The sequence below is a fragment of the Thyridium curvatum genome (genome assembly GCF_004353045.1).
Source record: "Thyridium curvatum strain D216 chromosome Unknown NODE_2_length_892811_cov_85.036431, whole genome shotgun sequence".
Taxonomy (NCBI): domain Eukaryota; kingdom Fungi; phylum Ascomycota; class Sordariomycetes; order Thyridiales; family Thyridiaceae; genus Thyridium; species Thyridium curvatum.
This window is the reverse complement of record NW_022156757.1, coordinates 344,306-362,653: the sequence shown is the minus strand read 5'-3', so window position 1 is coordinate 362,653 and position 18,348 is coordinate 344,306. Positions and strand designations below refer to the sequence as shown.

The 18,348-nt window shown below is 53.2% G+C and overlaps 8 protein-coding genes across 8 annotated transcripts; 5 read left to right on the top strand and 3 right to left on the bottom strand.

Moving 5' to 3' along the window:
* Positions 1–156: 156 nt before the first annotated feature.
* E0L32_000523 (uncharacterized protein) lies at positions 157–933 on the bottom strand (the record flags this gene model as incomplete). The annotated part of the gene is made up of 1 exon (XM_031139736.1): positions 157–933. The coding sequence occupies one exon, from the start codon at positions 931–933 to the stop codon at positions 157–159; it is 777 nt and encodes a 258-aa protein (XP_030995840.1).
* Positions 934–1,404: 471 nt separating this feature from the next.
* E0L32_000522 (uncharacterized protein) lies at positions 1,405–3,872 on the top strand (the record flags this gene model as incomplete). Its single annotated transcript, XM_031139725.1, has 3 exons — positions 1,405–1,444; positions 1,510–1,655; positions 1,713–3,872. 3 exons carry the CDS (start codon positions 1,405–1,407, stop codon positions 3,870–3,872), a joined length of 2,346 nt encoding a protein of 781 aa, XP_030995839.1.
* Positions 3,873–4,064: 192 nt separating this feature from the next.
* Positions 4,065–4,450, bottom strand: E0L32_000521 (uncharacterized protein; the record flags this gene model as incomplete). Its single annotated transcript, XM_031139714.1, has 2 exons — positions 4,065–4,207; positions 4,279–4,450. 2 exons carry the CDS (start codon positions 4,448–4,450, stop codon positions 4,065–4,067), a joined length of 315 nt encoding a protein of 104 aa, XP_030995838.1.
* Positions 4,451–5,859: 1,409 nt separating this feature from the next.
* On the top strand, positions 5,860–6,877 carry E0L32_000520 (uncharacterized protein; the record flags this gene model as incomplete). The annotated part of the gene is made up of 2 exons (XM_031139703.1): positions 5,860–6,080; positions 6,145–6,877. The coding sequence occupies 2 exons, from the start codon at positions 5,860–5,862 to the stop codon at positions 6,875–6,877; spliced, it is 954 nt and encodes a 317-aa protein (XP_030995837.1).
* A 434-nt stretch (positions 6,878–7,311) lies between these two features.
* On the bottom strand, positions 7,312–8,327 carry E0L32_000519 (uncharacterized protein; the record flags this gene model as incomplete). Its single annotated transcript, XM_031139692.1, has 2 exons — positions 7,312–8,017; positions 8,125–8,327. 2 exons carry the CDS (start codon positions 8,325–8,327, stop codon positions 7,312–7,314), a joined length of 909 nt encoding a protein of 302 aa, XP_030995836.1.
* A 581-nt stretch (positions 8,328–8,908) lies between these two features.
* E0L32_000518 (uncharacterized protein) lies at positions 8,909–9,339 on the top strand (the record flags this gene model as incomplete). The annotated part of the gene is made up of 3 exons (XM_031139681.1): positions 8,909–8,956; positions 9,097–9,218; positions 9,297–9,339. 3 exons carry the CDS (start codon positions 8,909–8,911, stop codon positions 9,337–9,339), a joined length of 213 nt encoding a protein of 70 aa, XP_030995835.1.
* A 2,766-nt stretch (positions 9,340–12,105) lies between these two features.
* On the top strand, positions 12,106–15,011 carry E0L32_000517 (uncharacterized protein; the record flags this gene model as incomplete). The annotated part of the gene is made up of 5 exons (XM_031139669.1): positions 12,106–12,165; positions 12,269–12,290; positions 12,659–12,781; positions 12,837–14,027; positions 14,089–15,011. The coding sequence occupies 5 exons, from the start codon at positions 12,106–12,108 to the stop codon at positions 15,009–15,011; spliced, it is 2,319 nt and encodes a 772-aa protein (XP_030995834.1).
* Positions 15,012–17,241: 2,230 nt separating this feature from the next.
* On the top strand, positions 17,242–18,274 carry E0L32_000516 (uncharacterized protein; the record flags this gene model as incomplete). Its single annotated transcript, XM_031139658.1, has 3 exons — positions 17,242–17,267; positions 17,551–17,976; positions 18,124–18,274. 3 exons carry the CDS (start codon positions 17,242–17,244, stop codon positions 18,272–18,274), a joined length of 603 nt encoding a protein of 200 aa, XP_030995833.1.
* Positions 18,275–18,348: the final 74 nt, after the last annotated feature.

The window sequence follows — 18,348 nt, the reverse complement described above, 5'->3', positions numbered from 1 at the left end:
CGTAATGCTTGGTTATGAGAGGAAGATACCATGGGACGGCGTTTCGGACTGCGCTTGCAGACAGCATGATTCGGGGTATTCTTGGATTTTGTCACTTGTATATGTGTAATGCGTTTTGAGAGGCACATCGTGCTGATGTTCGTGAATCACAACAATTCACTCTACATCGTTTGAGGCTTTATCTTGATCCTTGGCCCATTGCCTGTCCTCAAAACGAAACCAGCGGCCCAGCACACGCTTCGCCTCTACTGTCCGCCCGCTCCAGCCTCCGCCTTCGACATCGGGGCCTATTCGCAATGTCGTGCCGCTTAGGAGCGGCACCTGTTCGCCCAGGACCGTGTCCGAGGCCAGACTCCCTTCGGTCTTTGGCTCGACAATGACCGGCTGGAAGGAGTGCAGTCTCGCGGCCTCGACCAGCCCGGCGGCAGTGTGGCCGAGGCCCTGGGCGCTCCACTCGCTCGTGTGCCGGTGCAGCTCCAGGAAACCGTAGACGAGCAGCAGGGGCGATTGTCCCCGCGGCCGCGATGCCTCTCCCTGGACGTCTGTCTGCGCCGGCGGCGGCGGTACCTTTGAGTCGGCGGGCGCGAAGACGGACAGGAAGGCGCGCAGGTGGGAGACCGTGGGGATGAACACCATGCGGATGTGGCGAGCTATCGCGACCTGGGACAAGGGAGCCTGGAGGAGTTGCTGAGCGGCTTCTGGAGGTTGCTGCGGGCTTGCTGCTGCTTGCTGGTCCAGCTGTTCGGCATTCTCCTGCCCGCGTTCATGGTCCTCTTGTTCTTGCTGAGGGCGAGCATCTGAGATCAGGGATGCGAGGAACTCTGCTTTCGGCGAGCATATGATGAGTGTGGTGGGGAAGGACTCTCTGCTGATGATGTATGAGAGTAGCTCTGACGGCCGGGCCGGTGGGAGGAAGACCGGTCGTGACGCCATTACAAGTGAGGCCACTTATAGCCCTTAATCAGATAGAACTATCCTTGATCTCCTGTCCGCATCGCGTTCATCTGTATTCTGGGATTGCATGAAAGCAGCGATTCGTTGTGTTGAGCAGCATCGATGTCGAGTCGGGAGAAATCGTCTCCCTGAGATATCTCGTCTTGAATTTTTAGTCTGCGCCGCTCTCACAATTCTTCTTCAATTTCAGATGAAGAAAACCATTGTCAGCTGTGTCGAGTACACGAAACTACAGCATTCTTCCGCTGGTTTTGTCCCGTCGGTGGTCCGCCGAGGCCCGCTCCGGAGAGCCAAGGAAGCTTGCGGATGGTCCAAGCTCTCTAACCCCGCCAACACCTCATCGCGTCACTGGAGAGTGGTCGCTAATCAAGCTACTGGCTACTACCACCACATCAGAGGTTGCGGCCACACGAGGCTAGAGCCGCCCTCATTCTAGACCACTGTCACAAGATGGAGACGATATCACGACTATCGACATTTCTGGAGAGTGGTAAGCCTACCCTTGAGTAGAACGAACAATTCTGTGGACACAGCTGACTGTCTTGCGCATCACAGCTCGGGACCTGACTCTCGATGCCTCGTCAGCAGCACGAAGCTTCCGGAGCTCCACCTCCAGGCCCCTCGACCGGACACAGGTGAAGAAGCTCCTCGACAGCCGCAATGAGAGGGAAGTCTTGGACGGATTGCGGAGGGTCATCTCGGTTCGCATGCCGCCACCTTGCATCCTTCCCTCCCCCACTGACCGCTGGTGTCCGTAGATGATGTACCGCTCGCAAAAGACGCTCCCCTTCTTCTCGTCCGTCGTCAAGAACGTCGCCTCTGCAAACCTCGAAATCAAGAAGCTCGTGTATATATACCTGTTGCACCATGCCGAGCAGGAACCCGACCTGGCGCTGCTGTCGATCAACACGATCCAGAAGTCCCTCTCCGACACCAACCCACAGGTGCGGGCTCTGGCACTGCGTACAATGTCCGGCATCCGGGTTCCCGTCATCAGCCAGATTGTCTCCCTCGCCATCAAGAAGGGCGCTGGCGATATGAGCCCGTATGTGCGCCGAGCTGCTGCCCTGGCGATACCCAAATGCTACCGCCTCGACCCTAGTCAGCTGCCCCAGCTGCTCGATTATCTTACGACTCTTCTTGGCGACAAGCAGTACTATGTTGCTGGAGCGGCCGTGATGGCATTCCTCGAAATCTGCCCCGAAAGGATAGACCTGATTCACAAGCATTACCGCGGCCTGGTCAAGAAGATTGTGGACATGGACGAATGGAGTCAACTAGCGACGCTCAGGATGTTGACCGTATACGCAAGGAAATGTTTCCCGCGGAGGACGAGGACTCTCAGGAATCAAGACGCCCCGGCAGACCTGCAAGAATTCTACGGGGAAGGCGAAAGGCAGGAGAACGAAGGCGAGCAGGTGGTAGTCCTGGACCCGGACCTGGAGCTTTTCCTGAGCAGCATCAAGCCTCTACTACAAAGCCGCAACTCGGCTGTGGTGGTAGCAGTCACGAGGTGTTATGCGAATCTGGGCACGGCAGACTACATCAAGCTGGCGATCGGTCCTCTCATAGCTCTTCTCCGAGGGCCCCAGGACACGCAGCAGATTGCCCTGTATAACATCGTTTCCATATGTCTACCGAGGCCGGCAGAGTTTGTCAAGTATGCCTCGCATTTCCTCATCCGGGCCACGGATTCACCTCCGGTGTGGGAGTTGAAGCTCGAGCTCCTCACACTCATCTTTCCCCACAGCCCGCCCCACGTCAAGTCTCTGATCCTCAACGAGCTCGAGCACTTTTCGCAAGGCTCAGACAAGACACTGGTGCGCGAGGCCGTGCGAGCTATCGGAAGGTGCGCGCAGGCAGACCCTTCGGCGTCAGCTCGGTGCCTACGCCTCCTCCTCTCGCAGATATCGAGCCTGGATGGGACACTCGCCGCAGAGAGCCTGACGGTCATCAGGCAACTGATCCAGCAAGAACCCACGGCTCACACCGCCACCGTCATCAGGCTAGCCAAGAACCTGGACTCTGCGACAGATGCGCAAGCGAGGGCCACAATCATCTGGCTCGTGGGCGAGTTTTCGGGCTTGAATGGGGAGGACAACATCGCCGCCGATGTGCTCCGGATTCTGCTCAAGGACTTTGCCAGCGAGTCCGAGGTTGCGAAGCACCAGATCGTCCTGCTCGGTGCCAAGGTATACCTGCACCACCTCAATAGACAGGCAGAGATTGCCAAGGAGGGTGATAGTGAACAAGCAACACAGCCGCCGCCTCTTGATACAGATCACCCAGTCGTGCGGCTATGGGATTACGTGCTCCTCTTGGTCAGATACGACACTTCATACGACCTGCGTGACCGGGCACGCCTCTACAAAGCGCTGCTGAACGTCCCGCAGCTGGCAACGCTGATGTTGTTGGCACCGAAGCCGGCACCGCAGGCGCCGAGTCCCTCCGAGACGAGAAAGGGATTCACCTTGGGGTCCGCGGCCCTTGTCCTCGCCGGCGGAGGCGGCGTCCATGGTCTGCGCGGCTACGAACCGCTGCCGGAGTGGGTGGAAGCAGGCCATGAGCCGGACCCGTCGCTGAGGGCAAGCGACATTCCCACTGCCGAATACGGCGTCAGGAGAGCTGTCCCGGCGGCTGAGAGCCTCGACAGCGCCGTTCAGGCCAAGCCGGGGAGGACGAACGGGCTGGGCGAGAAGGTGGGAGGCAAGACGCTCGATGACTGGCTTGCTGAGGGAGACGACGGCGACGAAGAGAACGAGAGTGGTGAGACGGAGGAGGAGGAAGAGAGCAGTGAGGAAGAGGAGGATGACGAGGACGAGGAGGAGGAATCAGAAGAGGATGAGGAAGATGACGAGGAAGAGGAGGAGAGCGGGGATGAAGGAGAACAGGACAAGCTAGTCGCATCCTCACGATAGCCTTGCTGAGCTTTAATGAAACACATAAAGTACATTAACCCGTCGGCCAGCTCGTGCCACTATCAATATTACACCCTCGATATCCTGATATGGTTCTGTCGTAACTGCCCAGCATCACCCAACTTCCGCCGTCAAATTCTGTTCCATAAGGTCATAGGTAGGTGTCCACGCCCCAAGCAATCTCGTGCCGCATCAATCATGACATGCTCCTTTGTTCGACGGAAACGCCTTTGGGTAGGATTCGTCCTCCACCATGACAAACTCGTCGTCCTCGCGGTTCCGGACGATGATGTACGGCGGGTCGATCACGCCGGGGGCGCACTTGTACACGACGACTTCGCGCCAGGGTCAGAGCTGCACGGTGCCAGATGAAGAAAACAACAGCACACGAGGGGGGGCCGCTCACCAAGGTCGTCATACTCGATGACGGCTACTCCAGGCTCTCCGGTCCTGACTAGCTTCTCGGCAGTTGCTTGGGTTGGTATCAATGCTGGTGCATTTGTCATGGCTTTTGTGGCAATGCAGGCCTGTTTCTGCCGATCGATATCGGGCCTCTTTGAACTGAAGAAGGGACTCATGGCGGAGTTGCGTGGTTGGGACTATGTAGAGAGGGTCGGCCTGAAGATTTCTATGCAAGGAGAGGCATCCAAACTGTGGGATATCCAACTTGATGTGGTTCGAGAACAACGGAATTGATCCTGTAAGCCAAGGTCGAGGAGCGTTGGGGACAAAGTGCAAGATGTTTGCAGAGAGACTTCAACTGGCTTGTACGTCACAGAGCAGGCTGCTACTGCCCAGCCTTTGGTCGAGACCTTGCTTCCTGCTGCTCCGTGGTCGGTTGCTCTTCACCGTAAAGGTGAGAGACATCATACTTGGTCTTTCGACCCTTCCGGCGGATGTTTAAAGCTGGTGCAAGCTCTCCATTATGAAGCATGAGCCTTCCCATTTACGAACGAGAAAGAGCAGAGGCTGATGAGTGAATCTTTGTGGCCACTCAACCTGTCGTTTCAAAGACATCACTGGCTGTCTCTTCGAGGAAATGTTCACGAGCTTCAAACGTATGCCAAGACATATACTCAACTCTCTCATTCTTGGCGTATAATGGCAGCCATTGGCATGTCGTTGGCCACTCCTTGGCGGTATATTCTATGCAGGTGTAACTTGCCTTTGGTTATGACTCATACTGGAACAAGGAAAGAGGCGGCCCAATGCGAAGAAGACAATACCTCTTTATGGATGATCATGCCTCCGAAGCATCATTGTTCGGATTGTAAGATCTGGGAGTGACGTGCTATCCCAGGCTTCGGACAATGGCTCTCACCAATTTGGTCGGAGGTTATGCCGCAGGATGGCAGCGCCGACAAAGGCGGACACAGCTAGTCTTTGTGTCCGCCATTCACCATATCGTCGTCCTGACGAAGTGAATGCCCCGATGGTCGGACTGTCTCCGGGGCCGAAGTTGCGAGACCCCCCGTACAGCGTCCCCACGTCGCAAGGAACAGGCGGTCCACCCGCCCACGGAGCAATCTGCTGGGCGCGCATGGCCCCCCGGTTTTAGCGGGCCTAGTGCTGAGGAATGGCACCACTGCGTATCGCGGGAGCTCCAGGGCTGGCGCCTCCGATTTCGGTATAAGTTGAAATGCCTGCACGATGACTGGGCTGGAAATTTCACTTTTTGTGCTTCCCCAGCTTTGGCAGCTTTTCCCTTTTTTTTTCTCGGACGCGCGAACAGCACCGGGGATGGACCAATTCACTTCGTCGCGGTAGTGAATAGAGTCTTGGTCATTGAAGGCCATTAAAGTGCAGTAGACCGGTTTTCTCTGGTTGCAATGCAGAAACACCGGTGATCGGATCGTCAACTTCCTTATCAATCCGTCACTCCTGCACCGCCGTTCCCGGCATCGGTGTACGCTGTTTGGAGCGCATTCAACGCAGAGTGAGCTCCTCTCGTGGTCTCAATTCCCCTCCGACACGCTCAGGGGGCACGATGAAGGAGCCCACTGGCGATATCCTCGCAGTAAAACCTCTCCCGGAGCTCAAGATGAGCGGCACACCTCAGCTGCCTGCGCCGAAGCCCAAGCTCGACGCAGCCGTCAAACCTCAGCGGAAATGGAACACCAAGAACCTCGGAGGCAGGCTCGCAACTGACCTTGTCAGTGCAGCTTCGGCGGGAGCCATCATTGCTCCCGTCATCTCCATCATTGACCGGTAGGCTTAAACTCTCGCCCCTTTGTCTCCCAGATATACCGCACTTGGGTTCCATGACTAACAGGACCTTCTCTCGCCCAAACAGATCGATCATGGAGAACGCCTCCGGCCGCGCGACAGTCGGCCAGTCCCTGGCCAACTCGTTCAAGACGCTCCTCTTCCGACCGCACCGGCTCCTCTTCTCCAAGCCCATCGCGCTCATCATCATGGTCTACGGCGGCACCTACCTGACGGCCAACACGCTGGACACGGCCGAGTCGACGCTGCGCAACAGGCCCGCCACGCACGTCACCTCGGGCACGGCCAAGTTCGCCGCCTCGTCGGCCGCCAACGTCGGCTTCACCATGTTCAAGGACCAGGCGTACATGAAGATCTTTGGCCAGGCCGCCGCGGCCGCGCGCCCCGTCCCGCTGCCCAGCTACGCGCTCTTCACGGCCCGCGACTGCCTGACGGTGTTTGCCAGCTTCAACGTGCCTCCCATCCTGGGGCCCTGGCTGTCGCAGCACATGGCGCCCGGCGTCCAGTCGCTGGTGTCGGGCGCGACGGCGGCCCAGTTCGCCGCCCCCGCCCTGATGCAGTTCATCACCACGCCGCTGCACCTCCTCGGCCTGGACCTGTACAACCGGCCGTGGACGGAGCGCGAGAGGGGGCCTAGCTGGCGAGAGAGGCTCGTGATCGTGGGCAAGAACACCGCCATCAGCACGGCGGCGAGGATGTGCAGGATCATGCCGGCCTTTGGCGTCGGCGGCGTGGTCAACAACAAGGTGCGCCTCAACCTCATGGAGAGGCTGGTCTGAGTGTATTGCCTGCTTTATGTGCAGGATGCATGGCCCTCCTCCCCTTTGACGCAGAAGATGATGACGATTGTTGGGAGGAATTTCGCGTATCCTGGTTTTGATCTTCTCTTCGTTTTTCTTGCTTCTGTACATTTGATGCATGCGGAATGGCGTTATTTTTGTTGTTGCTATTACGCGGATTTGCTTCAACGATACCATCGGCAAAGGGGGGGGGGGGGGCTCCAATCACCACATACACGGTATAGATGGGCATGCTAGACTAGACGGTCATCGGGAGGGGGCATAGAGCACGAATTTCTGGGATTCGTATGATACATAATGAGGAGCGAGGTAATGCCAACCTCGGGATAATCGGTAGACAAATGCAGAGAAACACCTCGACGCCATGATTTCCAGTATCAAACAAGATTGACCCGTTCCTGATTTGAGCCCATTTACAACTCCTTCTCCTTGGGCGGCTTCTTGCCCAGCTCCTTCTCCCTGCCAGTCTTGGGGTTGTCGCCCACGGCAGAGTGGCCGCCGAACGTCTCGAAGCCCTTGTGGAACACCCACTCGACCGTGTTCTCGACGGGCTTATCGAAGAGAGAGGGCAAGAGGGGCACGACGGCCAGGCCCAGGCCGATGGGGCCCCACGTCCGCACCGTCTTGTTCTTGAGGTTCTTCATGGCCCGGCCAGAGTAGCGCACGACGCTGTGGATGGTGAGCGCGGGCAGGCCCATGCTCGCCACGCTCTGGAAGATGGCGCGCTGCACCACCACGGTGCGCCAGTCCTCGAGCGGCGCCACGACGCCCGGCTGCTGCTGCAGGGCCTGCGCGGCGTCGCCGGGGCCGGGGGCGGGCAGGGGGTCGGCCGCCTCGAGGCCGACGGCCCTCTGCTGCAGGGGCGTCAGCTGCAGGGACGGGTCGAGCTTGCGCCTGTTGCTCCAGTAGGCCTTGTAGCCCTCGTACGAGACGTCGCCGAGGATGTAGGCCCACGAGATGCCGTAGGCGCCGCGGACGAGGTACGGGTGCGCGACGGGGCGGAAGGACTCGCCGATGTCCGAGGTGTAGGCCACGTAGCGGTGGGCGGAGAGGAGGATGGTGCGCAGCCGCGAGGCGTAGGCGGCATAGCGGACGTTGGAGTCGGTGGACGGCGGGGCGCTTTTTTTTGGTTCCCTTTCTGTTAGTACATAGGGCGTACGTAGAATGGGGGAGGTGGCGGTCCAGGCCAGGAGGGTGGTTCGGCTGGAGGAAGGAGAAACACGTACTAGCCCTCCACGATCTCATTGTAGAAGTTCTCCTGCTTGTCCTCCTTGTCGACGATCTGCTGCAGCTTCTTGGGGAGCTGTCGCCGGTCCGGCAGTTTGTCTTTGTCAAAGTCCTTGGCGGCTTCCTTGACTTCCTTGGCAACCTCCTTTGCCTGCTCCGGGACCGAGTCCTTCGGCTTGTCTGAACCTTTGCCCCACCACATGCCGTTTGATATCTTTGCTGTCCAGACGAGTTACTGATGGGAAATTATCGGTTTCGAATCCAGGACGGTGTGGTGAAGTCACAGACAAAAGGTTAGATCCAGGTTCGGGACTCGGGTGAAGCGCAGGTGCAGGTGGTAAGGCTGTTTGAAGTTGTTAACAAAAGCCGAGGAGCTTCAGAGTTCCATGGCTTCCGTGACGTCGTAGCTCCATTGAATGGCCCGAACCCCGATATTGGCCTATCGCGGCATGGCAGAGTTCAGTGTGGTAGAGTTGGTGTGCCTGGGCGACTTATCGCCAGCATGCAATTAGCGAGGGCCTAGGCCAGATCCGGGGGTTTCCGGCCTTCCCGTTTCCCGTGTGCCGACAATTGAGCCTGGCGTTTTCCCGTTTAGCGCATGGATGATTTCTAGCGGCCTGAGGCACCCCAAGTCTCGGCCGCGGGTAGCTCCAGATTTGCTTTGCGTCGTTTTCACGGATCTTTGAGAAGGACCTCTCCGATTGATTGTCTACACGCATTCGCCCATCACAACACCACCGACCCCGTCACCCCCCGAGCTCGGTCCCCAGAACACCCGTCACAATGGTTGCCTACTACACCATCTTCGGCCGCCAGGTCGGCTCTCACTACGTTAGTCCACCCTGCACGTTTCGTCTGGTCGTCTGCGAGACTGTAGCCAAAGGCCGATAGCGCCCGCGGCTCGACAGCACCGCGACGCCTCGCCATTGACCGGCGCTGGACCGCGATATTGACTGACATTCGATTTGCAGCTGGCCATGGGCGTCCTCGCCTCCCTCTTCGGCGCCACCTACGCCTCCGTCGGCGGCAGCAAGAAGACCGTCCAGACTCCCCCCATCAACGCATCCAGCTCCGACGAGGCCGATTTCATCAAGTACGCAGCCCGCCATTGGCCCTCTACCCTAATAGGGCTTCGCTCCGTTTGTGATCTGATACTAACGGCCCGCCGCAGGAAGTTCATGGAGGAGGCGGACAACTCGAAAGAGAAGCACTAAGCGATCCGACGATGAAGTGACGCTGGGCGCGGTGGAAAAAGTCAGAGTGGTCATGGCCGACCGATCGGCCGTGTGTACATATACCTAGAGGGCGAATCATTGGCAAATTGAAAGTCACAATGGCAGCCCTTGGCTGATGCTACACGTTGTTGAGGCCACCCCCGGTGCCGAGTGATGTCTACTGCCGCGAGTCAAATCGCGGCCCCATGAGCAACGCTTGAGTTGCTTCTGCAGTCCTTATACGCCATTTACGGCTGTGGAAGTACCGGAGGTCGGTCATCGGGCCCAATTATGGCACTATTCAATATCCCAGCCACTTGCTTTAGTCGAGCCCTTCCTGCAACGCGTGGCCTTTCAGGTTGGTGTTGTAGGTGTTGGCCATGGCAGTCGAGGACGACCTCCCATAGTCAGGACTGTGGTGTGCGATGTCTGCCAGGTTTGATCCTTTTCTCAACATCGTCGACGTCAAAATTTTACATGGACACCACAAGCCATTCTTCTTGCAATGCAGGGATGCTTTGTCCATCAGTACTTGTGTGGTGAAGGCCTGACAAGAGCCAGATCCAAAGTATGCTTAGAAATTAGGCAGTTAATATGCCTTGGATAAAACACTGTGGCAAGGCGAGCAACACAAAGATAGGGAAGAGCGTCCGCTCGAGTATATTTGGCCCGAGACTGGCCGAAAGGAACCCGGCTTTGTCAAAGTTTTATACGCTTCATCTTGCCTGGCTCCTCAGCTAACCCAGAGCTTTGGTTTGATCCACGTTGGTTTTCTTGTCTGCCCAGACAAGTGAGGATATGCTTGATGCAGAACAACCTACCAAACTCTGTTGTAGCAACACAATGGTATCAGACTCGTTCTTTTCAAATTAGGTAGTGAGACTTTTTCTGTGTCTCTTCAACTGTGTCGAAATTACAGTGTACCTTGAGTTGTACCTGATCAGGTGCACCGAGAATCAACTTTGTATTGAATAGAAACAATGGGAAAAATATGCAGCTGGGAAGAACAGAATGATATAAGTGACGGAATTCTGTGTCTTTACATAGTGATCCTTCACGTTCTGGTACATCTCGACCATAACAGGGATTGCTGGCTGGAAAACGTTATAGGTTCGTCGAGCACCGCAAGATTTTCTATAAGGAAAAAAAAGAGAGATAAGATTGAAAAAATTCTTTTTAAAATTCTTTCTTAAAGAGATAAAAAAAGAGAAAGAAGAAGAAAAAAAAAAGAAAAGAAGAAGAGAAAGAAAAAAAAGAAAGAAAGAAAAAAGAAAAAAGAAGAAGAAGAAAAAAGGAAGGAGAAATGAAAAAAAAAAGAAGACGCAACAAAAGATGAGAGTGGGATTTGAACCTGGGGAAGTGGTGTGCTAGATCCCTCTACTGTATGGGAACATGCCTAGTAAGAGAGCACGAGAAGAAGAAGGGCGCCTTTGCTCAAGGATGGTTGAAGTGTGTTAAGAGGATTTGGAGGAAGTTATCTTTTACAAGAACAGGACTTAGCCTAAAGGTCGAACACAGATGAGGAGCATTTGAGTTCACCTAGAGACATGCTAGATCAGATATGGTCTTATTACAGACGGACTTCAACCGGCTCAGGCCCATAACTATCGGACTGATGAAGCATTGACAAATGGCACCAACAACAACTACATCAACATCAAAAAGACCGCAGTCTTGCCGGTGCTCAGCGGCGCTAGAGCCACCATAAATGAGTATCTACTCAAGAAGACACCTGAACATGCCAAAGAAGACCTCTATTCAGTGTATCTTTGTCCAGTAATGTTTTGAAGTCTGACGGTCTTTAATATCATCTTTCAGAAGAGTCACAACCACTGACAGCCAACTATAGTATTAAGTTAATATTAGTACTCTGATATCGCTTAATTCTCTTTAATATAGACAACATAAAATATATCTCAAAGGGCTTTATAGTATAGGAAGAACAAGGCTCTGACAGGCTTAAACTGCAGTGCTGTAATATAGAGAATCTCATCAATCACTGCTTGTTGGTCGGCGTCACCTGCATTAAATGGGGTGGACACACAGCCAGGAAGAAGAGAATATCCAGAACAATATCAATAAAGACATTCCATGCCTTTAAATAGTGCTCCTTTGCATTCTGAAACATCTCAACCATCACAGAGGTTGTCGGCTGCAAGACATCTATGTCCATGTCTGTCAAGCCTGGTTCGTCAACGTTCAGCTACAACATCGGTCGTTCTTCAATGTTGGCCATAGTCACAGGACTGTGGTGTATGATACGACCAAAGGCGTCAAACAGCGGGTATCAGTGTAGGTTATCAACGATCAATGATGAATGCTGCCAATCCAAAGACCAGATGACTTCAATCCCTGTTTATGTCTGTCTGGAGGGGTTGCGTACACTGATCATACGGCATGATAGATTAGTAAGTGTAGAAATCATTTATGTTGGTCATGGCTGGTTTGCACCAGGAAAGGAAGGAGCGAGTGGCACTCTTTGTAAAGCACTGCAATTAAGTACATTACCTACTCTAGACACTTCAGATAGCAGCACCTTTATTCCTAAAAGATCAGTGACACCTTGTACAGCCATACATACACCTGTAGAAGTCGCTCTATCGGCTAATGCCACGATGTGCAGGGACGATGCAGTTGACTTTGTCTTCAATGCACCGACAAGATGGCGAGGCATCAAGACAAGAACTTTTATTGCCAGAGGTGTACCGGTGAGTACTGGCACGTGTTAACCCCTTTTTCTTCCTCCTTTAATTATATGCTGATAACATGGACAATCGTCCTGTCATGTGTTCGGCTTGTGTGCGGTACGGAGCTATCTGTTGCCAGGTAAGATGACACTGTTGCGGATGCGATCCAGTCTGACTCAACATGCAACAGGTACTACAGAGAACACATGTTGGGGTCCATGTGTCACTACTGATCTATGAAGCTCGTCAAGGCGACTTGGACCCGTCAGAATTGGGGTAACGGCCTATTTGAATGGGAAACGAACAGGAGCAGAGCATATGACACATCAAGCCGATTAATAGTCCACATTAGCCACAAGGGTTTTCAACTCGGTTGAGAACAAAGAAAAGCGATGACCTCGTATACTGGAGACTCGGCCAGAATTATGATGATCCCTCTGAATATCGGCATTCGAGGTCTGGACATGAGGATGTTACGCCTCTCTTCGGAGTCGTGAGACCCCTCCATTGCCGGGGAATATACCTGTTGAGGGGACTATCATTTTGGCATCGAGAATTCTAGCTCTGACGGGATTCTCCCCCTACCTAAGTTAGACAGGTTGAATATACTTCGACTCCCAGACAGTATATAGGTCATTGCACTGTCCAAGTCGAAAAGGACAACTACGGTAAAAAGACCGCACCCTTGCCGGTGCTCAGCGGTACTGGAGCCACACCAAACAAGCCTCATAGTGCTATCGGGATAAACATCGGAAGTATGGCGGGTCAAGGAAAGCATTTGAGATTCGAACTACTTTCTATAAAATCAAGTCAAGGGTGAAGAATTATGGAGCGATGTATCATCATGCAAGCCAAAACTATTTCAATTCATGACACTTCAGTACGACTTGTTCAAACCAGTTTATAGTTTGGAAGGGCTAATTCTTCGACCAAAAGCCCAGATAACTCGTCAAGTACTTTTCTGGAGCCTTGTTATCTTGTTATTGTGGTTCATCGTGCAGCTTGGTGTTGATTTTCCCTACTACCAAAAGCTCCTTCAAGACGGATTTAGACACAACCAGGCACTGCAGATGGCCCTCCAACGCGCACGAGACCAGAAGGAAACCGAGCTCCAGAAGCAGACGACTTCAGCCCCTGCCCAAGAGTCATCACAAGAGTCGGATGAAGTTGAGGAAACACAGGACAAACAGACCACCTTACAGCGTGCTGTCAAAAAGTGTGCAGACAACATGGTGGCATACCTGTCTGAGCGCATTTTTCCTCAGTGGTTGGAGAGCTCTGATGAGCGCATCCCTATTGACCAGGCAGGCGACGATGACGCTTTGCTGTGGCCAACAGGACAACCATTTCCGACGTTCACCTTCCCCATTCAAGGAAAGCTGTGGACCACAAAGGATATCATTATTGGCTACCCAGGAGTCAAGTGTCCGAAGCTGTTCGTAGACATCCATTATGCCCGCAACATGTTCGACAAGCCGGATTGGAAACAGTCAGCCGTGCGTGGTTACGCCACAAGAGAGGTCGGACATGCTGTTGAACTTTGGATCTCGGTCAAGGGTATTGCTGGAAATACATTCGAGCACAACAAACAATTCCGACGTCGGATCGATACAACCCGACTGGTGACCTTCTATAACTTTCGCGGATGGTTAACGGAGAAATTCCTCATATGGGCGGGATCGGCCCTCGCCAGCCCACATCTGACAATGCAAGACACGATGGAATGGGCGGACAGGCTGACGATGATCCATGGCACGACAAAGGTGCTTGTGTCCCATCACTGGCAGGCGTTTGTGGACGAACGGCGACTGTTCGCCAACCCAAAGCGCTGCACACCGGCAACGCGCATGCTCAAGGGCAATCTCTTGACGGAGACGGGGATTGTTGTGCCGGAATACCAGGGAGATCCCCAGCTGGAGGAGGGGCTTGTTGACAATGAGGCCATGTTGCAATTCTACGGCCAGATGTCTGACGGTGAAGAAGACACATTCGTCAAAAATGGTGCGGAGAACATCAAAGACCTCCGCCAAAAGCCAACCGTGGCATTCCCACCTGCTCCAAGTCGGCATTTATTCCACCGCCCCCTCGATCACCTTCATCCAAGACCCAAGTCTGCAAATCAGTAAAGCCATCAGATCAGCCCCTGACGCGCCCACGACAGACTATATAAAAAAGAAACACCGCACAGCTCCCATCTCCCTTTCTCCCCCTCCCCAACACCCATCTGCTTCTGCATCTTGTATCGCCAACCTCAAAGTAGTATTCTCTCCAAGCCACTACCAGCCCCTCCCTCTGACCAGACAACGCACTTCACCTCGCCGACTTGAAGAGAATATTCTCACCAAGCCTGCCCTCTCCTCCATGCAACACCTCTCCTCGCACCTGCCTCCTGCTCACCCTGTCCGGCCTTACGAATCTTACCACACTCCCAGCCAGTCTTCTAAGATGCCCCTCAATACAGGCGCAATCATGGTCGTGCCAACCTTCCCCGACACTCCTCTTACAGACATAAACCCAGTGTTTCTGGAACTAGAGAGCCTGCGGAACCTATTGGAACGGGAGTTCGAGGAAGAAAGCCAGCAGGAAGAGCAGGAAGAAGGCGATGAGGATGACAACGACGACGAGAATGGAGGCAGCACCGACGACGATGAAATCGAAGTCGAAGAAGAGGAACAACAGTACCAGAAGAGGAGTGCGGGACCCCCACTGCCGACAAAGACTATTCCCGCGGTTTTTCAAGAGATTGAAGAGCCGGCTCCCGCACCCAAACCGGCCGACAATGGCCCAGCGAAGACTGACGACCTACCTGCAATTGGAGATCCTGTCAAAGCCCAACAGGTCGTGAAGGTGAACAAGCCACCTGTCAAGAAGCAGCCAAAAGGAAAGAAGAAGGCCGACACCAAGTCAATCATCACGACCAGGCGACAACAGCAGCTTGGTGGAGATGCAGCTGGAGACGAGAACAAGGAGGATGACGAGATCTGAAGGATGCCTTGCTCTATTTGTTTGTTTGTTTTTGCGTCTGGCACAAGAAGAAGAAGAGAGTTAAACTGGCACGAGAATTCTGGCACGAGACGGAGAGGAAATATGACTAGGTAGCTACCTTAGATCACTGAGGACAGTGATCGATCTTTTGTGGTGGGTAGGCAATTGTTGGGCGCCTTTAGGCGCTGTAGCGCACTGTAAAGCACTGCTGGCAGTTGATGACAGCTGTCACACATCTACTAACAGGTAGCATACACTCAGCGCTCTCTACTCCATATTAGAGAGACTTGGAAGAATCAACTACTATTAAACCAAAGACCTATCATAAAGTGCACCCACTATCTTAGTTGTGACAGCGCTATTGCGCTGCAATACAGCTAGAGGCATCTGTATATCCAAGGAGAAAGACTAGGGGAAAAAATCGTTCTGATTGGGAAAAAAAAAATCTTGATGAGAGTGGGATTCGAACCCACGCGGATTGCTCCATAGGAAGTGGATTAAAGGACATCCTTAATCCTACGCCATAACCAACTCGGCCATCTCACCCGATGAGAACCAACTCCATAATTTCGTACTATCCAGCCTAGATTTCCGGGAATGGCTGGGAGTGTCTGTGTGTGTGTGTGTGCAAATCTTGCTCTGCTTTTGTTGTGTGGATTCGGGACTGGGTAATGTGAACTTGTATGTTTGTATCTTCTCTCATTGTTGTACTTTTTTCTTCTCCTTTCTAATTTTCCTTCTTTCTGATTTTCTTTGAAGAATTGAAATACGGTGCCACTCCTCGACCCTTTCCTCGCTATTCCTTTCTTCGCTCTCACGCTCCATCTCTCCACATTCGAGGTCACAGCTGTGGTAATACAAGAGTAGCTCAATGTATATATCTCTATTTCCGTTAGAAAACAGTACTGGTTTGAGACAATTGGTCTCGATACCAGATTCGACCCCGGAGAGGATACATGTACATTCCGCACTGCTGAATCAGACAGTGTAGGTCAAGGCCAGTTCGACAAGTGTTATGCTATCAAGGGCTGAAGCCATTCTCACGCCATCCTGGGGGAGATCATCTGCTGTTGTCGATTCATGGTAGCTGAGGTCAAGACAAATATGGCAAGTCCTGCAGCAAACCAAGGGACAGTGATTCCAGCACCAAAAGGCTCACTGCCCTCTGAAACAACCAGCCACCTTGCAAAACGGCCTGATGGGATCCAACCCATAATGTGATGACGTATATCAATTGGAAGGAGGATAGTCTTTCGGATATCCTTACCAAGTCTCTCTTTCCCCACCAAAAGAACAACTAGAAGCGCAAAATTCTAGTGGTCTCAACGCAACTTCCGGTGCTGAGGGACCGCCCACCTGCTGTCTACCTCATCATCACATCACCAACAACCTCACTTTCGACTCAGCCCCAACTCATAGGCTTCTCCAGCGCTGGTCGAAGAAGGCACCTTGGCCTCGCAAATCACCAGCCAATCTCGAGAAAACAGCTGAGTCACACCGGATACGAAAGCTCACAGGAACTTGATAAAAGTCGACCCTGCGACCATTCCGTTCTACGGATCTGGGCGAATCCCCTCTCCTTCAAGAACTCGACGAGATACAGTTTGACCTCGAGGCGATGCGTACCTGCGCCGCACAGCTTAAGGATTTCCTGTGACCACTGTGTGGCCAAGGGCCAGAGTAAGTGTGGCCAAATCAATCACCACCGATCTGGTGATCATTTACTGATCACCTTAGCCTACCCTTCTCACGAGTGGTACGATGACAACTTCATTTCGCCTTTTTTTCTTCTGGGCCTTTTGCTCGAGGAGTTCGAGCGGCTGCCACAGGAAGGCACTGGTCCAACTACACTTAGTACGGGACACGTTGACGCCTCCGCCCTCAACTATGAGGATGATCAAGAACGACAAGCAGCGAACGATGAGATTCTCCATATTGCAGCACCACAGTTCAGGCCTGTCAGAGCCTCGTTCTTCCTACACTATGGAGTCCTTAAAGACATGTTTACCAGAGTACCAACATCAACTCAGCACTGTGGTTGGCTGTCGGTGGTTGCGACTCTTCCGAAAGATGGTATTGAAGACCACCGGGCTTTAAAATGTTACTGGACAAAGATACGCTGAATACTTTCAACGCAACAACCCCGACACCATGTGGGACAGACTTTGTAAAGAAAGCTATGTGATGGACCGATCGAGCTGCATTCAGCACGATCGCACGAACGAGAACCATGGTCAACGCACGATATCCAGGCTGGTACATGGGAGAAGTCTTCTCGTCTGTCGATGTTAACTTCTTCAAGAGATATGTTGGGCAAGCACAGATATCGATTCGAGATCGCCTGAACAAACATAATCAGGAGAGGAAAGTCAACCAAACCAAGGCATTCTACCATGTTTAGGACAAGTCATCACTGGGGCGTGAATGCCGTTGGGTGGTCCTCAAAAAATTGTCAGACTGCGACGAAGACAAAGACGATCAAACCAACTGGATCTCGTTGGTCGAGATGTTCTACTGCCTGGCCTTTCAAACACTCCAGGAAGACGCTCTACGAACCTGGTTGGCCGAGACAGGTCACCGAGACAGGTCACCGAGTCGCTCTACCTCATACTGGCCTCAACGTGGCGCTTCCGTTATTCCAAGCTCGCCAAGGCGACCTGTCTGCCTCAGAAAGGGGCTTCAATAGTCTGTTTCTCTCGTCCGACCCCGAGCTACGTGAGATGGCGCTGGCCCACATGAAGGGAATATGCCGATTGGGGAACGAACAAGCGTATATCACGCATCAAGCTGATCAATATTCTACGTTGGCCACCAGTGTTTTCAACTCGATTGGCAACAAAGAAAAGCGACGGCGTCGTATACCCGGGGATCCATCAAAGATCATGATGATCTGCAGTGAATGTCGTGATCCAGGGTTCATACGTGAGGAGGTGACACCCCTCTTCGAAGTGAAGAGTGGAAAATGGTACGCTAGATCCCTCCGCTGCATGGGAACATGTACAGTCAGAGATTATGAGAAGAAGAGCATCGATGGGTCTGGCTTGCATGGGTTATCCCACTGCCTAAGTTCAATAATCAAAACCTATTACACTTGCCAACTGCTATCCCCAAGGTTAGGTAGTATATGGGTTATCCCACTACCTAAGGACGAGAAGGATGAGGAGGACGAGGAGGATGAGAAGGACAAGAAGGATATGAAGGATCAGACGGATGAGAAGGATGAGAGGGACGACAAGGACGAGATAGACGAAGGGAAATGGTAAAAGAAGATGGCCAAAGAGTCTGACCGAAAGGATTGAATATTTGTGATACGGCCTAGCTAGTGCGCGCCGAGCTC